General features: G+C 49.8%; 2 protein-coding genes across 14 annotated transcripts in view; one reads left to right on the plus strand and one right to left on the minus strand.

Moving 5' to 3' along the window:
• Nucleotides 1–10,299, plus strand: part of CHTF18 (chromosome transmission fidelity factor 18) — a 54,770-nt gene extending 44,471 nt beyond the window's left edge. For 2 of the 6 annotated variants that reach the window (XM_073361744.2, XM_073361749.2), the window contains 2 exons: nt 935–992; nt 1,888–2,198. In XM_073361744.2, coding sequence (XP_073217845.2) covers nt 935–992; nt 1,888–2,024 — 195 coding nt within the window. In that variant the 3' untranslated portion in view covers nt 2,025–2,198. Of the gene's footprint in view, nt 1–934; nt 993–1,887; nt 2,199–4,887 lie in introns of those variants that run through there. The other 4 variants (XR_012161076.2, XR_012161077.2, XM_073361746.2 and 1 more) reach the window with 4 other exon arrangements.
• The window catches only part of GNG13 (G protein subunit gamma 13), a 104,002-nt gene continuing 90,648 nt past the window's right edge, over nt 1,582–14,935 (minus strand). For 2 of the 8 annotated variants that reach the window (XM_073361763.2, XM_073361760.2), the window contains exons 2-3: nt 7,373–7,518; nt 1,582–2,818 (exon numbers count right to left, since the gene is read on the minus strand). In XM_073361763.2, coding sequence (XP_073217864.1) covers nt 2,713–2,818; nt 7,373–7,470 — 204 coding nt within the window. In that variant the 5' untranslated portion in view covers nt 7,471–7,518 and the 3' untranslated portion in view covers nt 1,582–2,712. Of the gene's footprint in view, nt 2,819–7,372; nt 7,519–10,540; nt 10,708–13,380; nt 13,760–13,825; nt 13,959–14,935 lie in introns of those variants that run through there. The other 6 variants (XM_073361761.2, XM_073361759.2, XM_073361764.2 and 3 more) reach the window with 6 other exon arrangements.

Consider the following 14,935-nt stretch of genomic DNA (forward strand, 5'->3'; position numbering starts at 1 on the left):
CTGGAGCACGTGCTCACATCTGTTCTTTATTGTGCTGAACTTTTCATCTGCAAATAAGGGGCGAGCTCTTGAATTGCTGTTTTTAAATAAATGTGCCTGTGTTAACTGGCATTGGCAGTGCAGCATGCATAAAATATCCTACCCGTGGTCCCCAGGTGCACATACTCTAGTGTGGTCCATGTGAGGCTATACAGGCAAACGAACTTGACTGGTGCCATCCAAGCTCCATTGAACTCAATAGCAAAATTCCCATTGAGTTCAATGGAGCCAGGATTTCACCTGATTATATCTGGGTGTTTTATCCCATCTTATTATACAGAGACCTTGTAAACTGTTTCTTTTTTTCTTACAGGGATGGTGTTTATGGCTTCCATTTTCAACAACTCCTTTTTTCCCCCTGTTACTAGCACTAATTAAAACTGCAATTCTTTAAAAAAGACAACTTTAATTTGTCACCATTTCTGCTTTTTTTTTTTTCCCTCCAGTGTCTGCATTTCTCAGTGAAATCAGACCAGTCACTTTCACGCTTTGTTTCTAATCATTTGCATTCTAGTTCCCATGCATGCTAAGGTTTCTTGCTTGGGTTTCCAGACTTGTGCAGGCTATTTGAATGAATAAAGAAAGGGCCTGAAATATAGAGTGATCTAGGTATACTTAATCCTACCTCAGTTCAAGGAAATGGTCTAGATGACCTCTCCAGGTCCCTTCCAGCCCTACATTTCTGTGCTTCTATAACAAAAGGGAACATTTGTACTGATAAATTGTGTAAACTTTTTTCTTCCTTAACGAAGTCACATTTTGGGTTTGTAACTAGATAAAAATCCCATCTGATGTTGAACTGTACTGGGCTAGCACTAGTCTCTTTATAACCAACGTGTACCCAGAGATCTGCGGAGGAGGAGTCTACTAAAACCATTTTGATTTCTTTCCACAGCCGGAAACTGACTTCTTTGGGCGCCAGCTTGTTAAGAAGCAGGTGTCTCCATCAGCAGGTATGTGTAGAAAAGGCATGATATTAGTCAGGAGAGATGAAAGGAAACTGGGAACATGTGCTGTAGTAGAAAGCTTTGCAATATCTTCTGTGGTTCCATAATGCTGAAATAAGACACACTGTGGTTCCTCAAAAGGGTGGATGGAGCTGGGGAGCAATTTCCATGGTGTGTTTTGCAACTGTCTGACAACATTTATGTATAGGGGAGGATTGGAAAGAAACTTGGACCAGTCCAGTCCCTACATGGAGCAGCTATGGTAGGATATTTCATTATGGAAGTACCCAAAGGCCCAGTTAATGAGTGATAAATATGGCTGCGGTTCTGCTCCTTCAAATGTTTTAGGCAATAATTTTACTTAGGGCATGTCTATGCTATAGCTGTGTTGTAGCGTAGACACTTCCTCCACTGACAGAGGGAATTTCCCTGCAGTTCATCCATCTCTGAGAGACAGGAGCTACGTAGACGGAACAGTTCTTCCGTTCACCTAGCTGCATCTGTGCCAGCGGTTAGGTCGACCGAACGGTTGTGGTCAGGGCGGGACATTTCTCACACCCCTGAGTGACGTAGCCAGATTGATCTAATTTTGAAATGTGGACCAGAGCTTTGCAAAGTTATGCAAGATGCTTAAGTGTGTGTAGGACCAGGGGCTTTGAATGTAAGAACCAAGTTCTGAATGCACTTTAGTGTGGCGTAGTGAATTGACTGTGGGAGCACTCGTAGTAAGCACTACGCCCGGCAGTAATGTTTGCAGGTGCCGTCCTTTTCAGTGTCTTATTGGTACTTCCTTGAGAGTCTGTTGCCTAAACTTTAAGCCTTTCCCATTTTAAGTCCGTTGATTTAATTGTATTATCGTATCTTCTCTCCCCACCCACCAACCTTCTCTGGTTACCATCAGCTAATCAAACGTCCGAGCACGACTCTGTTGAAAAACAAATTGGAAAGGCTGTTGGAAAGAGCGATGTTTGGTTCCGCTTTAATGAAGGGGTTTCGAATGCCGTCAGGCGGAATATTTACATTAAGGATTTGCTCTAGTGATGATGTAAAGAAATGAAACCAAAGAAACAATACATACAGAACAGAAAGGAAAATGTGACTCTTAGCTTTCTGAAGAACATGTATGGTTCATGAGAACTTTCTGGCTTTTAGTTTCTATTCAGCTGTTTGTAAAAACTAAATAAATAAGCAAAATAAATGTTTTTGAACATTTGTGAAGTATTGCTTTGTTTATTTCATTTATAAACCCTTAGTTCTCGTATTTCGCCGGCTTTGCTGCAAAATTGTATATTCTACAATATACAAAAAAGTATTGAAATTTTTTTTATAAAAGTGTTTTTCTTTTACAAAGGCTCTGCGAGGTTCACAGAAGCATAGTTAAGCTCAAGCTTAATTGAAAACTACAGGATAAATCAAGAGAAACCTTCTGCCCGTTGTTTGACATTGCTTTTCAAGTCCCCATTCTGCTGCTGCTAATCAGCCATTCTCCAATACATTGCATCTCTTACCAATTTACTCTTATGGCATGTGCTTTTTCAGTATAAAAAAGAATCGCTTCTACTAATAAAAATAATAAGACAAGATGAGGATAGTGTTTGTACAGTTAGTCATATTAGGAAACTAATAAAAAAAATTTACATTCAGAGTTAATGCAAACTTGAATATCTCAGGAGGAAGCCATTTTGTCAGCCATGGCTGCTTGGGAGTGAAGTTGTATTTAGGTACATTAGAGTATGGTACATTTTCCTTTTTCCACCCAAGGGTTGCTTTTCATCAGCTCTGGATTCAGAAATGGGTCTTCTGGAATGCTATCTTCTATCCACTTCATCAACCTGCAGAGAAGAGGGGAGAGGCGGGGCAGTTAAATGGCTCTGTGCGTTTCTCGTGGTCTTATTCTGGCTGAAGTGGAGCTAGAACGTTTCTTTTCATCGTTATGCAGTAATGATACTTAGCGTCCCCATGGCATCTCTCAGTCGGCCGTCCTGTCAGGTAGGTAAAATACTAGTATCCTCAAAAGACCAGGGGGCTAACCAGATTGCCCACGGCTACACAGAGAGTCAGGAGTGTGACTGTGAAGAGAACCCAGCCGTCCCACCTTCTCTAACGCTAAACCCTCAACGCCCAGACTCTGAGTTTCCCAGTGCTGTGGGGTTGCTGCCGTTGGAGTAAGCTGAATCGGATGCAGCACACAGCATTGTCCAGGGTGGTGGCGAAGCCCTGTGGGCTGTTCTGTGGTGTTGGGAGCAGGAAACTTAGCAGGTGAGCAGCGGTTCTTGCATTTTGAGGCTATATTTGGCTCTTTAGTTTTGTCCGTCCCTCGCACCCAGTCTCAGCAGGCTGCCCTTGGGATGTCTGAGTGGGTGAGCTGCCCCCAAGACTCCTGGCACCGTGTTCAGCTACACTTACAACTTTCTGTCCTGACTTCACTTCTCTTACTTTTCAGTGTGTCTTCCCTTTCACGTGTCTTGCTGACTACGCCCCTCCTCCTTCTTACTCTCCCCCACATACCCAAAGGGTGTAGCCTGTTGGAGGCAGAGCACAGAGAAGTGTGGGGTGGCAGGTCTCTGCGTGAGCTTCCGACCCTGGGCATGTGACCTGTTCGCATAGTCAGATCTGTGAGGGATCACAGGGAGGGAAGGTGGGTGGCTTCCACCCCTTTATTGATAGAAGCAGCAGCGTATCTGCCGTGTGTTTGTGTATGTGTGTGGAGCTGAGATTCTGTGGATCCCACATCCACACCCGCAGTGATCAGGCACAAGGGTGCATGTACACCCGCTCCCCCCCCTCCGCCGGCTGATCTGGTGCCTTCATGATGGGGATCTGGCATAACTGCAGATGCTACAGGCATAAAAAGTTCTGTTACGAGTTCTACAGTGTTAGGCAAATCACGTCCCCAGGTCTCTGAGGTCCACACATCCTCCTGAACGGGCGGTAGCGACAGGCTCAGTTACAACGGTACACGTTTTTCAGTAAAAAGAGCCTTGCGTCCCAAAAGATCCTAGAGAGCTTTGCAGCTTTAAGCTCTTTGAAAGTTGCCACCTGGAGCAGAGCGGTTTGGGGAACCGTCTTAAGTGGTGTTGGTGCCCCCGTTGCCTTCCGGTGACCAGGAGACCCCAGACTCGGGTAATTGGAGAAGACAAACGAGCAGATAATTTTTCAGCTACTTTGTTTCCAGAAGGCATGCCTCCGCTACAGCACAGCGTGGGTCACATTTTAATAACGCGATTGTCTCTCGGATGCCTCACTCCCATTCATGATGGCGTGGACCTATGGTCCCCTCTCATTCACGATCACCTAACACCTCCAGACTACAGTGATTATACGGGAAAGTAACAGCCCTGAAGCATTTAAGGTCCTCCGAATTTCTGCTAATGTGCATTAGCAGCTGAAAATGAGGAGTCAGCATCGTGTGGCCTGTCAGCCTTCTGCAGACCACAGCTTGAGAACCTCTGGTTTAAAACTCCTTGGCTTTGAACTGTGCCATTCACACACGCAATGGGTTACCCATCAGGAGATTAATTTTTTTTTTTTAATACGAGCAAGTGTATTCTAAAGCTTGGAAGATCACTGCCCAGAGTGTGAAACACAAAGGCTTAAGTGTACAGGACAGGTCAGGGCTGAATGTCTTTATCACCAAGCTGTGGAGGAGATTGTAACAATGCAATGCATTTTAATGAACATCTCTCATTTCTTTCATCCTGCAGGAAACCACTGGCCTCTGCTAGATTTGCCATCCTCCTCCCAGAATGCATCATTCGGAGATGCCACTGGTACCAGAACCATTTGGTTTCACCTGATATTCATGACCGTCCAGAATGCTGTGTTCTGGGGCACAGTTGGAAGGTTTCAGAGACGAATCAAGCTACTAATCAGCCTGTAATCTGTATTTCTCCCTCCACAGCCTGGTGAGGAAAAGTATTCAGCACACAGGGCTGGGCCCGCTTCAGATTTCGCCAAGGCTTTGTCGCTCGCGCTTGAAAGCAGCTGCTGTTAAACTTGTGAGCGTTGTCTCTGCAGCCATTCGGCAGTGACCCTCCCCTGGCCAGCACCCACAGCCCGGACTGTCGCAGCCCGCTGAGACGACCCCCGCAGTCAGAACGGGGCCCGGTGTGTGAGTTTGGATTGCAGCCCTTTGCTGTTAAACCCGTTACTGTTCAAGTGCTGAGGGTACCGATTTGAGCGGGGCACGGTGAGCCTGCACTGTCCAGACAGTCATGTGCTGTTACAGCCGCTTATGGGGTGGGGATTTGGGGACTACACCAGGTGGAGGTGAGCGGGTGTTTGACATTAGTACCTCACTCACCGTCTCTATTCTTGTGGAAACAACACTCGGGGCTCCACGTGCAATAGCCAGTCTCATAAACAAGCACTTGAAAGGGGCCCCAAAGTTCCTGCAGCAAATTTATTCATCCCGCAGAGACCAGGCTCGGCTTTTTTCTTTTGCAGATGAGTTTCTAGGGCAGGTTTCACTATATTCTTACAGGTGATTGTTAATAATTTGAGTGTGCCGAGGGGCGCCAGTCAAGGACCATGTACTAGGTGCAGTACAAATACAACATAAAAGTCCGTGCCACAAACTAAGATGAGAAAACGGATGCAGGCAGACGGGGGAGTATGAGGAAACCATGAGACGATATAGGTCAACGGGATGGGCAGTGATCGCAACACACCAGTTGCCTAACCACTGTAACATTTGTTGTAGGCTTCACAGCAGAGGAGAGTTTTAAAGAGGGTGTTGAAGGAGGACAGTGAGCTGGCTTTGTGACTGGAGACCTGGAAGGATTGCAACCTTAGCAGTACACAGGAAGTGAGTCACCGGGCACGGTCATGACTGTGTGGACTTTCAAATCTCTGCTAACGATTTAGCCCCCCTCCACACTTCAGCTAGAGGTTGCAGTGTTGCTGGCTTTCTCAATATTTGGTATTTTGTTTTTAAAGCCCCCGTCCCAGAGTCAGGTGAGTCTGTGCGAATCTCAGCTTTCAATAAAGACATAACCCCCATAGCAGCTCAGAAACCCCACGGCAAATAAAAAGAGCCCAGCCTTTGTTGTTTCTCTCGTTTTCTGGGCAGGCTCCATGTTTGTTTGAGGATTTGGAGCTGCTGATGTAACAGGTGAGAGATTTCTCAGCATCCCTCTGTGGGGAGCAATCTCAAAGCCCGAAGGGGTGGGAGCTTTCTGTGGGGCAGAGGATGATGCAAAGGCAGCTGCATCTGATGCTATGGGAACATCAGTCTGGGAGCAGTTGGGTCGGCACTTCTGCTATCTAGATAGGTCTTGAGTTGGATTCTTAGAGCTACCAGGGCTTAAATGAACAGTGCAAGGCTCCTTTCTCAAAAGAATTTGCACAACACTACAAAGATTTGGAACTTAACAAAGTCATTAAAGTCGTATGAATTTTTCCAGAAGCCAGGAGAGATGCCTAGAATGGAATAGGTCCTGCCACATGCACTATGGAGTTGTCCCCAGTGCAATAAGTTTTATAATACACAAGCACCTGACAGAGCAGATTTTCAAAGGTAAATGCAAATTCAGTGGCAGCTCCCTCTCTCTTGCACCAGCAGATGCCTCCCTTTGCACATGTATTTGGCACAAGTGTTGCAGAGCGACTCTGTTGTACATGCACTTATCCAGCCTATGGGTGCGGAGAGGGGAAGTAATGTTTCTAGGTGCACTTCCAGCCTGGCTCTGCAGGGAGCACTATCTGCAGGCCTGCTGGGCGCTGAGGGGTGCATGGCCCCCATTAAATCTGGACTAAAGCAGGAACCCTGCAAGCTACCACCACCTCATGAGCAGGTCACCAAAGTGGAAGGGTCCTTTGCTTTCTAATCCAGGGGGAAAGAGCTGAGAAACAGCTGATCCAACCCAATCATGGCTAAAACAGAGCTAAACTAAAGTTAGGTGCAGACATATGTTAACCTAGCATATCCCTTATCCTGGGCAAATCTTTCCTGCTGGCCTGGTCTTCTTGATGCCAATTTATTTCTGGCAAAGGGCGCTGGATTCAAGACCCTGGAGTCTGCTGTCCTATGTGGGGCCAGCAGCAGGGCCCACTTCCCACAGGGCCTGCCAATGCACCTCACTCCTCCCAACTATGCGGAGCACCTAGAGGGGTTTTCTTGTCTCCGAGTCTATCTCATCTTTAGCCTTTCTGCTGAGGCTGCTGACAGAGAGAGCAAAATTCTCAGCTGGTGCATATCAGCACGGCTCCATTGACCTGAAAGGAGCTACTCCAATTTATATCAGTGTGGTCCAAAGTGCCTGTTAGAGTGACCTGTTTGAGATGAGGGCGTATATCCACTAGGCCTTGGTCTGAGACCCACCAACTCGTTCCATGTGGGCTACTGAACGGCCGCCAGAAGGGACCAGGGGAAAGCATTGACTCACTCAGGTATTGTTTTAGAAGACATCTCCCTCTTGTAAGCCAGTTGGTATTTCAGGCTGTCTACTTCCTTCTTCCACTGCGGGAGGTCCCATTCATCCATGGTGGCAGGTCTTAACGAATGTCCTTTCTAATGTGGAAGCAACCTGGGCTGAAAAAACAAAGGCAAATTTGCACTCGTTAATACTCCCAAAGCCCGTTCCTCCTCAGGTGCGTTGGTTATAGCTCGTTCCCTCCCGCTCTAGCCCTTCATGGCTGAACACGTCCCTGTTGCACGGCCGTTGGAAATGAGCTTTCCTACGGGTGTGTCTATTCTCTGGGAAAGAGCTCTGCCCTGCCGTTCACAGATGAAGTGGCTTGTCAAGAACACATCAAGGCTTTCTGTGCAGCCCGCCCCTTTGCCCGGGACCTGTTGGGTGTAACGGGCGTAATGGTTACCCGGTGATGGTGGCTCCCCACGTAGCCCTGCCATAAGAGTTCAAACAAAATGAACTCGCAACCTGGGAATTAGGATCTGCTGATGCAGAATCCCCCCTTCGGCATATTCACCGTGCATTCTCCACGGTCTCTGGCTGTCGTCACCACTGTGGGTTGCAAATGGTCAGTGAGGTGATGCCAGGAAGCTGAGCTTTGGCTACCCTTCATTGTGGTCCCTGGCACTGACTTCCCGCCCCCCCCAAATCTGCTCCTGCCATGCCCTTAGATGTCCTTCCAGACCTTTACCAGGGGCTCATTGTTTGCAGCTCCTTCACTGCCACCCAGCTCCACCTCTCTAAACTCTTAGGCCAGAGCTGCACCATCGTTTGACAGCTGTTGCCCTTCACTCTCTTCTTTCTATGATGCACCTGCATCATGCCAGGGGTCCCTCCCATGCATCAAGGGTCCCTGCTGTGGCTGCTGCTCAGTCTGAGGCTACCACTAAGGAACTAGGTCGGGCTGGTGTGTTCATTTGAAAGTAATTCTCCCCCGCGTTGATCCCCCTCCCCACTGCAATTTGCATAGTGCATCAGACGGCATTATCGTTTGACTAACAAATCTTTTTGAGTGCTGCATGGGGAGGGAGATCTGGCAGCTGTTCCTGACCGATGGAAATGAAGGATTTAGCCTTGATGTAAATATCTGCCTTTCAGGAGTAGTCAGACAGCGGGCTAAGCTCCAAAGTGGGTTGGACACATGGTACTTGCTAACCACAGCCCCTTCATTCTGAGTCCTGCCTTCCCTGGATGAAACCAGGCCCAGATCCTGCTGACTGAGAAGCTCCTGGCATTGTGTGTCTCGGGGTCAGAGAAGAGCCAAATGTACTTGTCTCGGATGTTAGGACAACACTTACACGTGGCAGCTGAATATAAGCAACCTGGGATTCAGAAGGGGAAGGGTTAACTAAGAGAGATGCAACGAGTGACTTCCAGGGGAGACCAACCAAACACCATTCTTCCTCAGTGAGCCTGGGGAAGGCTTCCTTTTGGATACCTGGGAGAGACCCACCAATGTTCTGATTTGGGCGAGTGGCTGGGGCTACACATGCAGATATCCACTAAGCCTGGATATGAGAGGAAAGACCAATTTTGTGTGAGGGGCTTTCAGACAGCTGGGGAGAGGCCCTGGGTCAGAGGAAAGAATGCTCGATAAATCTCCGAGCCAAGTTGGGGAGTCCCTGGGCATAGGGCTAATCTGCCAGTGGACACAGAGGAGGTCCAACCACCGGAGACAGGCTCGGCCATTCTAACCGTTGGCTGTTGGCAAACACAGCTGAGCACAGCTTCCTAGTGTCTAATCTCTAACAAGGCAGGTAGGCTGGAAGAAAGATAGTCCCGTGGATAGGGTGTAGGCCTGGCGCTTACGCCTAGTTCTGCCACAGACTTCCTGTGTCACTTTGGCCCAGGTCCTCATAGCTATTTCAAGACCTATCTCCCATTAATTTCAATAGGAGTGGGGCTCTCAAATACCTTTCAGGTCCTTGACTCTCAGGGGCCTGATTCCAACAAGGAGATAGAACCTATCGAGTTTGTTGTTATAAAACGTAGCGGGTTAGTTAGTTTGCCGTCTGCCTCACCTAGCGTTCTCCTGGTGCGTCACAAGCCCAGGAGACCCTTTTGAAGCCCCAAAGGGAAAAAAGCATTGCTTTCCTGCAGAGCATGCAAGGAATAGTTCAGAGATTCCTCCTGGATCTACTAGGACGTTAAGGGCCAGATTCTGGTACCCTTAGCCTGAGTCATACATTACACGTAGCCTCACTGAAGTCAGTGGGACTTCGGATGGAGCACAAGTAAAGCTATCGGAATCTGGCTATGGTTGCAAACGCTGGGCCAGACCCTTCGCTGCTGTGTTGTCAATCAGTCAAGCAACATTCATATTACATTTATATTAAATTGGGCGCAGATAGTGCGGCTGAAAGGTGCTGGCTTGACGGCCCTGGTTCTCTGCTGTGCCTCAAGCAGCCGCAGGGCAAACATCCCTCACACCCTGTCCTACCAACATGCTTCAGGCCTGACCTGCAGGCTCCCCCTATTTCGTCTTCCAGTGGGGTTCAATATGCATATGTCATTTCTCTACCAGCATGGGCGGTATGAAGTGCCAGTTGTCACAGTGATGGTTTGGTGATGTGGACAGCTCTCCATATTACTAGGAACTGCCCTGAGACCAACTCATTGCACACAGGTGGGCTTGGCAGAATTTGATTCTTGTTTGTGATGATTTGGATGGATCATATCAATTTTTATGTTTAGATTTTTATCTATTTGAATTTTCACTGTTGAGGGAAATTCTGGGAGGAAGGTCAGACAAGGGCTGGGGAGGGGCAGCCAATTGTTTAATGACAGTGGATGCTGCGATTCCAAAAATGAAAGCTTTAACTGTTGAACCACAAATGCTCAACATCACATGTCAAAATATACAAAGTAAAGATCCTAAAAATCAAACTCTGAAACCTTCTCTCAGAGCATTTTTCTTATCTCGCCTCTTTGTACATTTCCATCCTCATGGATGGAACTATTGTATAGTTCTCCTCACTTTAGTGTGTGTGGTGAAATTGACGTTTATCAATATTTACTGGTAAAAATCAAATCCTCTCAAGCCAATACCAAACAGCCACCGGACGAGAACAACTTGTCTAACACCAGCCAAACCCGAGTCCTAGCCAGTGAACTAAAGGTGAAAAGCGCGTTAACAAATACCAATTTCCTCAGTCGTCTTGATCACTGTCCCCCCTACCAGCTCTTTTCCAAGTCCAGTTCCCATTTCCTCCTGCCACCTCGAAATTAAAGGTTCCAGCAGCAGCTGGGGACTCCAGACTCCGGGATACCTGTAGAGGTGCAATTTCAGGGGTCTGAGGCCCAGTCTCCCTGTTCACCAGTGCAATCTGCCTGCACCAATGAACCTGCAGGCACCAAATGGAATATTTGCCCTTCTCCCTGCATTGGGCAGAGGTGCAAACAATCCGAGTTGCTCCTGCAATTCAATTCTAAATACAACTTTGCAGGTACAAAGTGCACCTGCCGGGAAAGACCCTGCCCGTCTCCCAATCTGGCCCTTACTGTAAAGAGTGTCATTCCCACAGTGAAGCATATAGGCCTGTCCTGCTGCCCACTGGCTATTGCATTTGTCTCTGCATCGCAACAGCAGCCCCACTCCTACCTTTGCACGAATCCACCAAAGTCAGAGCTAAGCAGCGGCATAAATAACACAAGAGCTTCTCCTTTTATAGCGTGGGCTAGCAGGTTTTGTGCTTTGCATACGCTGCCGGAAGCATTAACATTCAAATAAGTAACCAGGAGAACCAGGTCAGCTTTGATTGCGATTTAGATTCTATGATGCCCTTAGGTGGAGTGTGGCACGTAACCACTTGGCCACTATAAATGGAGCCTGTTTGATGGTGGGGGAATACATCATCTGTGCTGATAGGTTGTCAGAAGGGTGAGCAGGTGGGATGCAGTCCCTGAGTAAAGGGACCAAGACAAATGTTGCCTTCACAAAGAAGTCATTGACCCTTGCACAAGGGTGGAGGTCAGGCTAACATCCATGAAGACAATGAGTTACTCCTGTTTTACACGGATGTAAGTGAGATCAGAGTCAGGGCCGGGGTTTGGTTTGAGGTCGATATACACCGAGGGTTCACTGCAGGCTATTGCAGTTGGGTTCATAGGCTTGACTGGGCCTGGCAGGATTGTCCCCACTGAGCAGCATAGTGAGCTGATTCAGGGCAATCCCTGTTACTTGAACATCCAGCGCTGGTCAGGTTTCCAACATCGACTGCCCCTTGCCAGCTAACGCCAGTTGACATGTGCTTAACGCTAGAAGCACTGGTGAGAGCAAGGGGCATGAGGCAAGAGGTGAGCAGTGATGGACTGGAGAGGCTGAGAGGAGAATGGGAAGGGATGGATGGGGGAGAGAAGAGAATTTAAAGGGGAGCGAGGAAGGGAAAAAAATCACAGAAAATAGAAATGGGGGGAAGGAAGCCAAAGGGCATGCACACTGCAATGTTGGTCTCGCTCTCATGCTGTGCCTGTCAGCTCTAGCTCTTTGCAAAGATGAGGCAGGAAGTATTCTTGTCCCTATTTCACAGCAGGGGAAATCAAGGCACAGAGCATTGACATGGCCTAAGGTTACCCAGCAAGTCCATAACAGAGTCCAGTTGAGACCCTGGAAGTCCTGGCACCGAATGCCACAATGAGCCCGTGATAAGCCAAGCTGTTTCACGTCTGAGGAAGGGGCCAGAAGCCGCAAGCACCTGACCTAAGACTTTTCTCTGGGCAAGGCCCCTCTGTCTGACACCTCAGCCCCAATGGCTGGCTGGCCCCAGTGGGGCCCTGCTGCACTTTGCTGTCAAGCCGAGCGGCGGTGGGCAATGGCCAAGGCAGGTGGGCAGGGAGGTCCCCATCCAGCTCGATCTACCCTGGTCCCGGTTTGTCCCTCTGGGCAGCCTCCAGCAGGGTGTGGAAAGCAGCATGTAATGCCCAGCCTGGCACCATTGCAAGAAACCGTTCATGCTGCTAGAGCAGGCGGGCACCTGGGCATCAAAGCCTCTGGCGCCAGTTCCAATAATCCAGGCGGGGGGAGGCCCTTGCCCCAAAAGACCTAAAACAACCCTGCGGAGCGGCCACAATGTTCAGCGCCCCCCCCACACACTGCATTCTCCAGCAGGGTGGCCACGGCCCGGGGGGGGGGTGTCTGTCTTAGCTGGGCTGCATGGATGCAGCAGCATGAGGTGTGCGCTCACCCTGGACACACACACACACCCCGTCACTGTCTCCCCACATCTAGCCTCCAGCTGACCCTGCCCCCTCAACGCCACACACCCTCGCCCCGGGCAGCCAAAAGGCGAGAGCTGCCATGACCTTAGCCTCGGCGTCTCGCTTACAATATTAGGCTTATAATGTTTTGGCCCTGAAACTGACGTCCCCGCTGGTGAGCGTGACGCGGTAACAGCTTTTAGTGGACCAACTTCTGCTGGTGAGCAAGACAAGCTTTCGGGGGTACGCGGAGCACGTCTTGGCAATCACGTTCCTCTACCGTGACCGCAAACGCCAACGGGCCCTTCGGAAACCTCCACCCGCCGCAGGGATGGCAACAGAGCATCACCGAGAGGCCGCACATGGCTAACTTCAAACACACACATACACCCCCCCCCATCCCCCAACAGAGCTTCCCAGGCGGGACTGCACGAAGGCCCCGGCTTTTCAAAAGACCGGCAACGCAGTGTGACCGAGACTGAGACGCGAGTCCCAGGCCGCAGCTGCAAAGGGCCGGTTGTGCGGGGCGCGTCCCATCTCCCCAGACTTTTCCGACACGCCGCAGACGCAAGCTCCCCGCCGGTGCCAGCAAGCAGCAGATGCGTGTCCCTGCTGTTGTTCCAAAGCGATGCAGGCAAATCAATAGCAAGGCACACAAGGCGGCTTTGATTTAATCTCTTCCCCTGGAGGGAGTGGAGGGGGGGGGGGAATAATTCCTCTCCCCTCCCCTGCCAACGCCTTTGTCGTGCTGCTTTTCAAATAAACAAATCAAATCAGCCACCTACCTTGTAAGAAAATATGTAACCGGGAGGAGAAAAAAGTGCAGGTCCCCCCTAAAGGATGCGTCCTCCACTGGCTCAGCGAGACTCAGTGGCCCTTTACCAGCATGGATCCAGCTAAAGCTCTCCTCCCTGTTAACAATCGCCAATCCTCAGTGTAAGCTATTAATGTGCAGCCAGGCCAGCTGCCTCAGACACAGCACCGAGCGGGATAATGAGACCGTCTTTTCCCCCACCCCACCCCAGAGGATTTTGCTGTTTAGCGGTTTGGTACTGAGCTAAGCTGAGCGCCAGCCAGCCTGTGTCCCTGGCTCCTGTGCTGATCGCGCCAATGCCCTCTATGCTGGAGAACGGGTTCTGCAGAAAGGGCTGATGCTGCTGGCTCTTGACCAGTCTTTCTCCTATTGACAGCCGCTGACAGTAACAGCTCCTGTTTGGATACCATAGTTACCTCTGCCGAAGCCTGGTGCCTTAATTGTCTCCCTCAGGGATCAGGGACCCCCAAGAGATGCTCGAGTAGAATAACACGGTGTAATACAGTCGTTACTGTACTGCTCAGACACAGTGATCATTCCTCAGGCTTTGCTGGATCCCTTGCACAAGATTGCCTGCTTAGTGTGTGCTGAGTTATTAAACAACCAACCAAAACTCTAGTCCCACTGCCGGCTTTGCCCCGGAGCCCCTCACGCAACTGGCGCAAGAGCCGTCGGGCTGTCTCCGGCGTGGGTCTGTGCTGATTGCGGGCACATCCATGAAGCCAAGCGAGCCCCATCGCCAGCAGAATGAAATGGCGACGTTACAGGTTTAAACAAAGTCAAACGAGAAGCGGAGCCGTAACAGAAATGCCGGCGGATTGAAAAACCCCAACCCCCCCCTCTGAAAATCAAGGTAGCTAAACTGCTAAGCATTAAAGTAATGAACAGGGTCCCTAGTTTAATTACCATGAAACAAAAACTAGAATAATACCACCCAGCTAAACGTAGTGTCGCCGTTGTGGAAGAAGTGGGACAGTCGAGTGTCGAGGCACTATTGGGGATGGCCAACCTGAGCCTGAGAAAGAGCCAGAATTTACCAGTGGACATTGCCAGAGAGCCTCAGTAACACATCAGCAGCCCCCCACCAGCTCCCCCGCGCCCAGTGCCTCCCGCCCACTAGCAGCCCCTCCAGTCAACTGTTTTGTGGTGTGCAGGAGGCTCCGGGGAGGGGGGGACCGAGGGCATGGCTGGCTCAGGGGAGGACGTGGGAAGGGGTGGAGTGGGGCAGGGCCTATGGCAGAGCCAGGGGTTGAGCAGTGAGCGCCCCCCGGCACATCGGCAAGTTGGCACCTGTCGCTCCATTCCTGGAGTCGAGTCGGGGCCTGTACAAGGAGCCGCATATTAACTTCTGAAGAGCCTCGTGTGGCTCTGGAGCCCCAGGTTGCCCCCCCCCCCTGCACGATGGTCTCGACTAGACGACTGGGATTCGAGACTATGCTGTGTGCTGGAAGAGAGTATGGTCTAGTAGCTAGAACTAGGGTGTCCTCTTCAACCCAGAGCAAGTCACTTCCCCTCTTCAGGTTCCC

This window comes from Lepidochelys kempii, chromosome 10 (genome assembly GCF_965140285.1).
Source record: "Lepidochelys kempii isolate rLepKem1 chromosome 10, rLepKem1.hap1, whole genome shotgun sequence".
Classification (NCBI taxonomy): Eukaryota; Metazoa; Chordata; order Testudines; family Cheloniidae; genus Lepidochelys; species Lepidochelys kempii.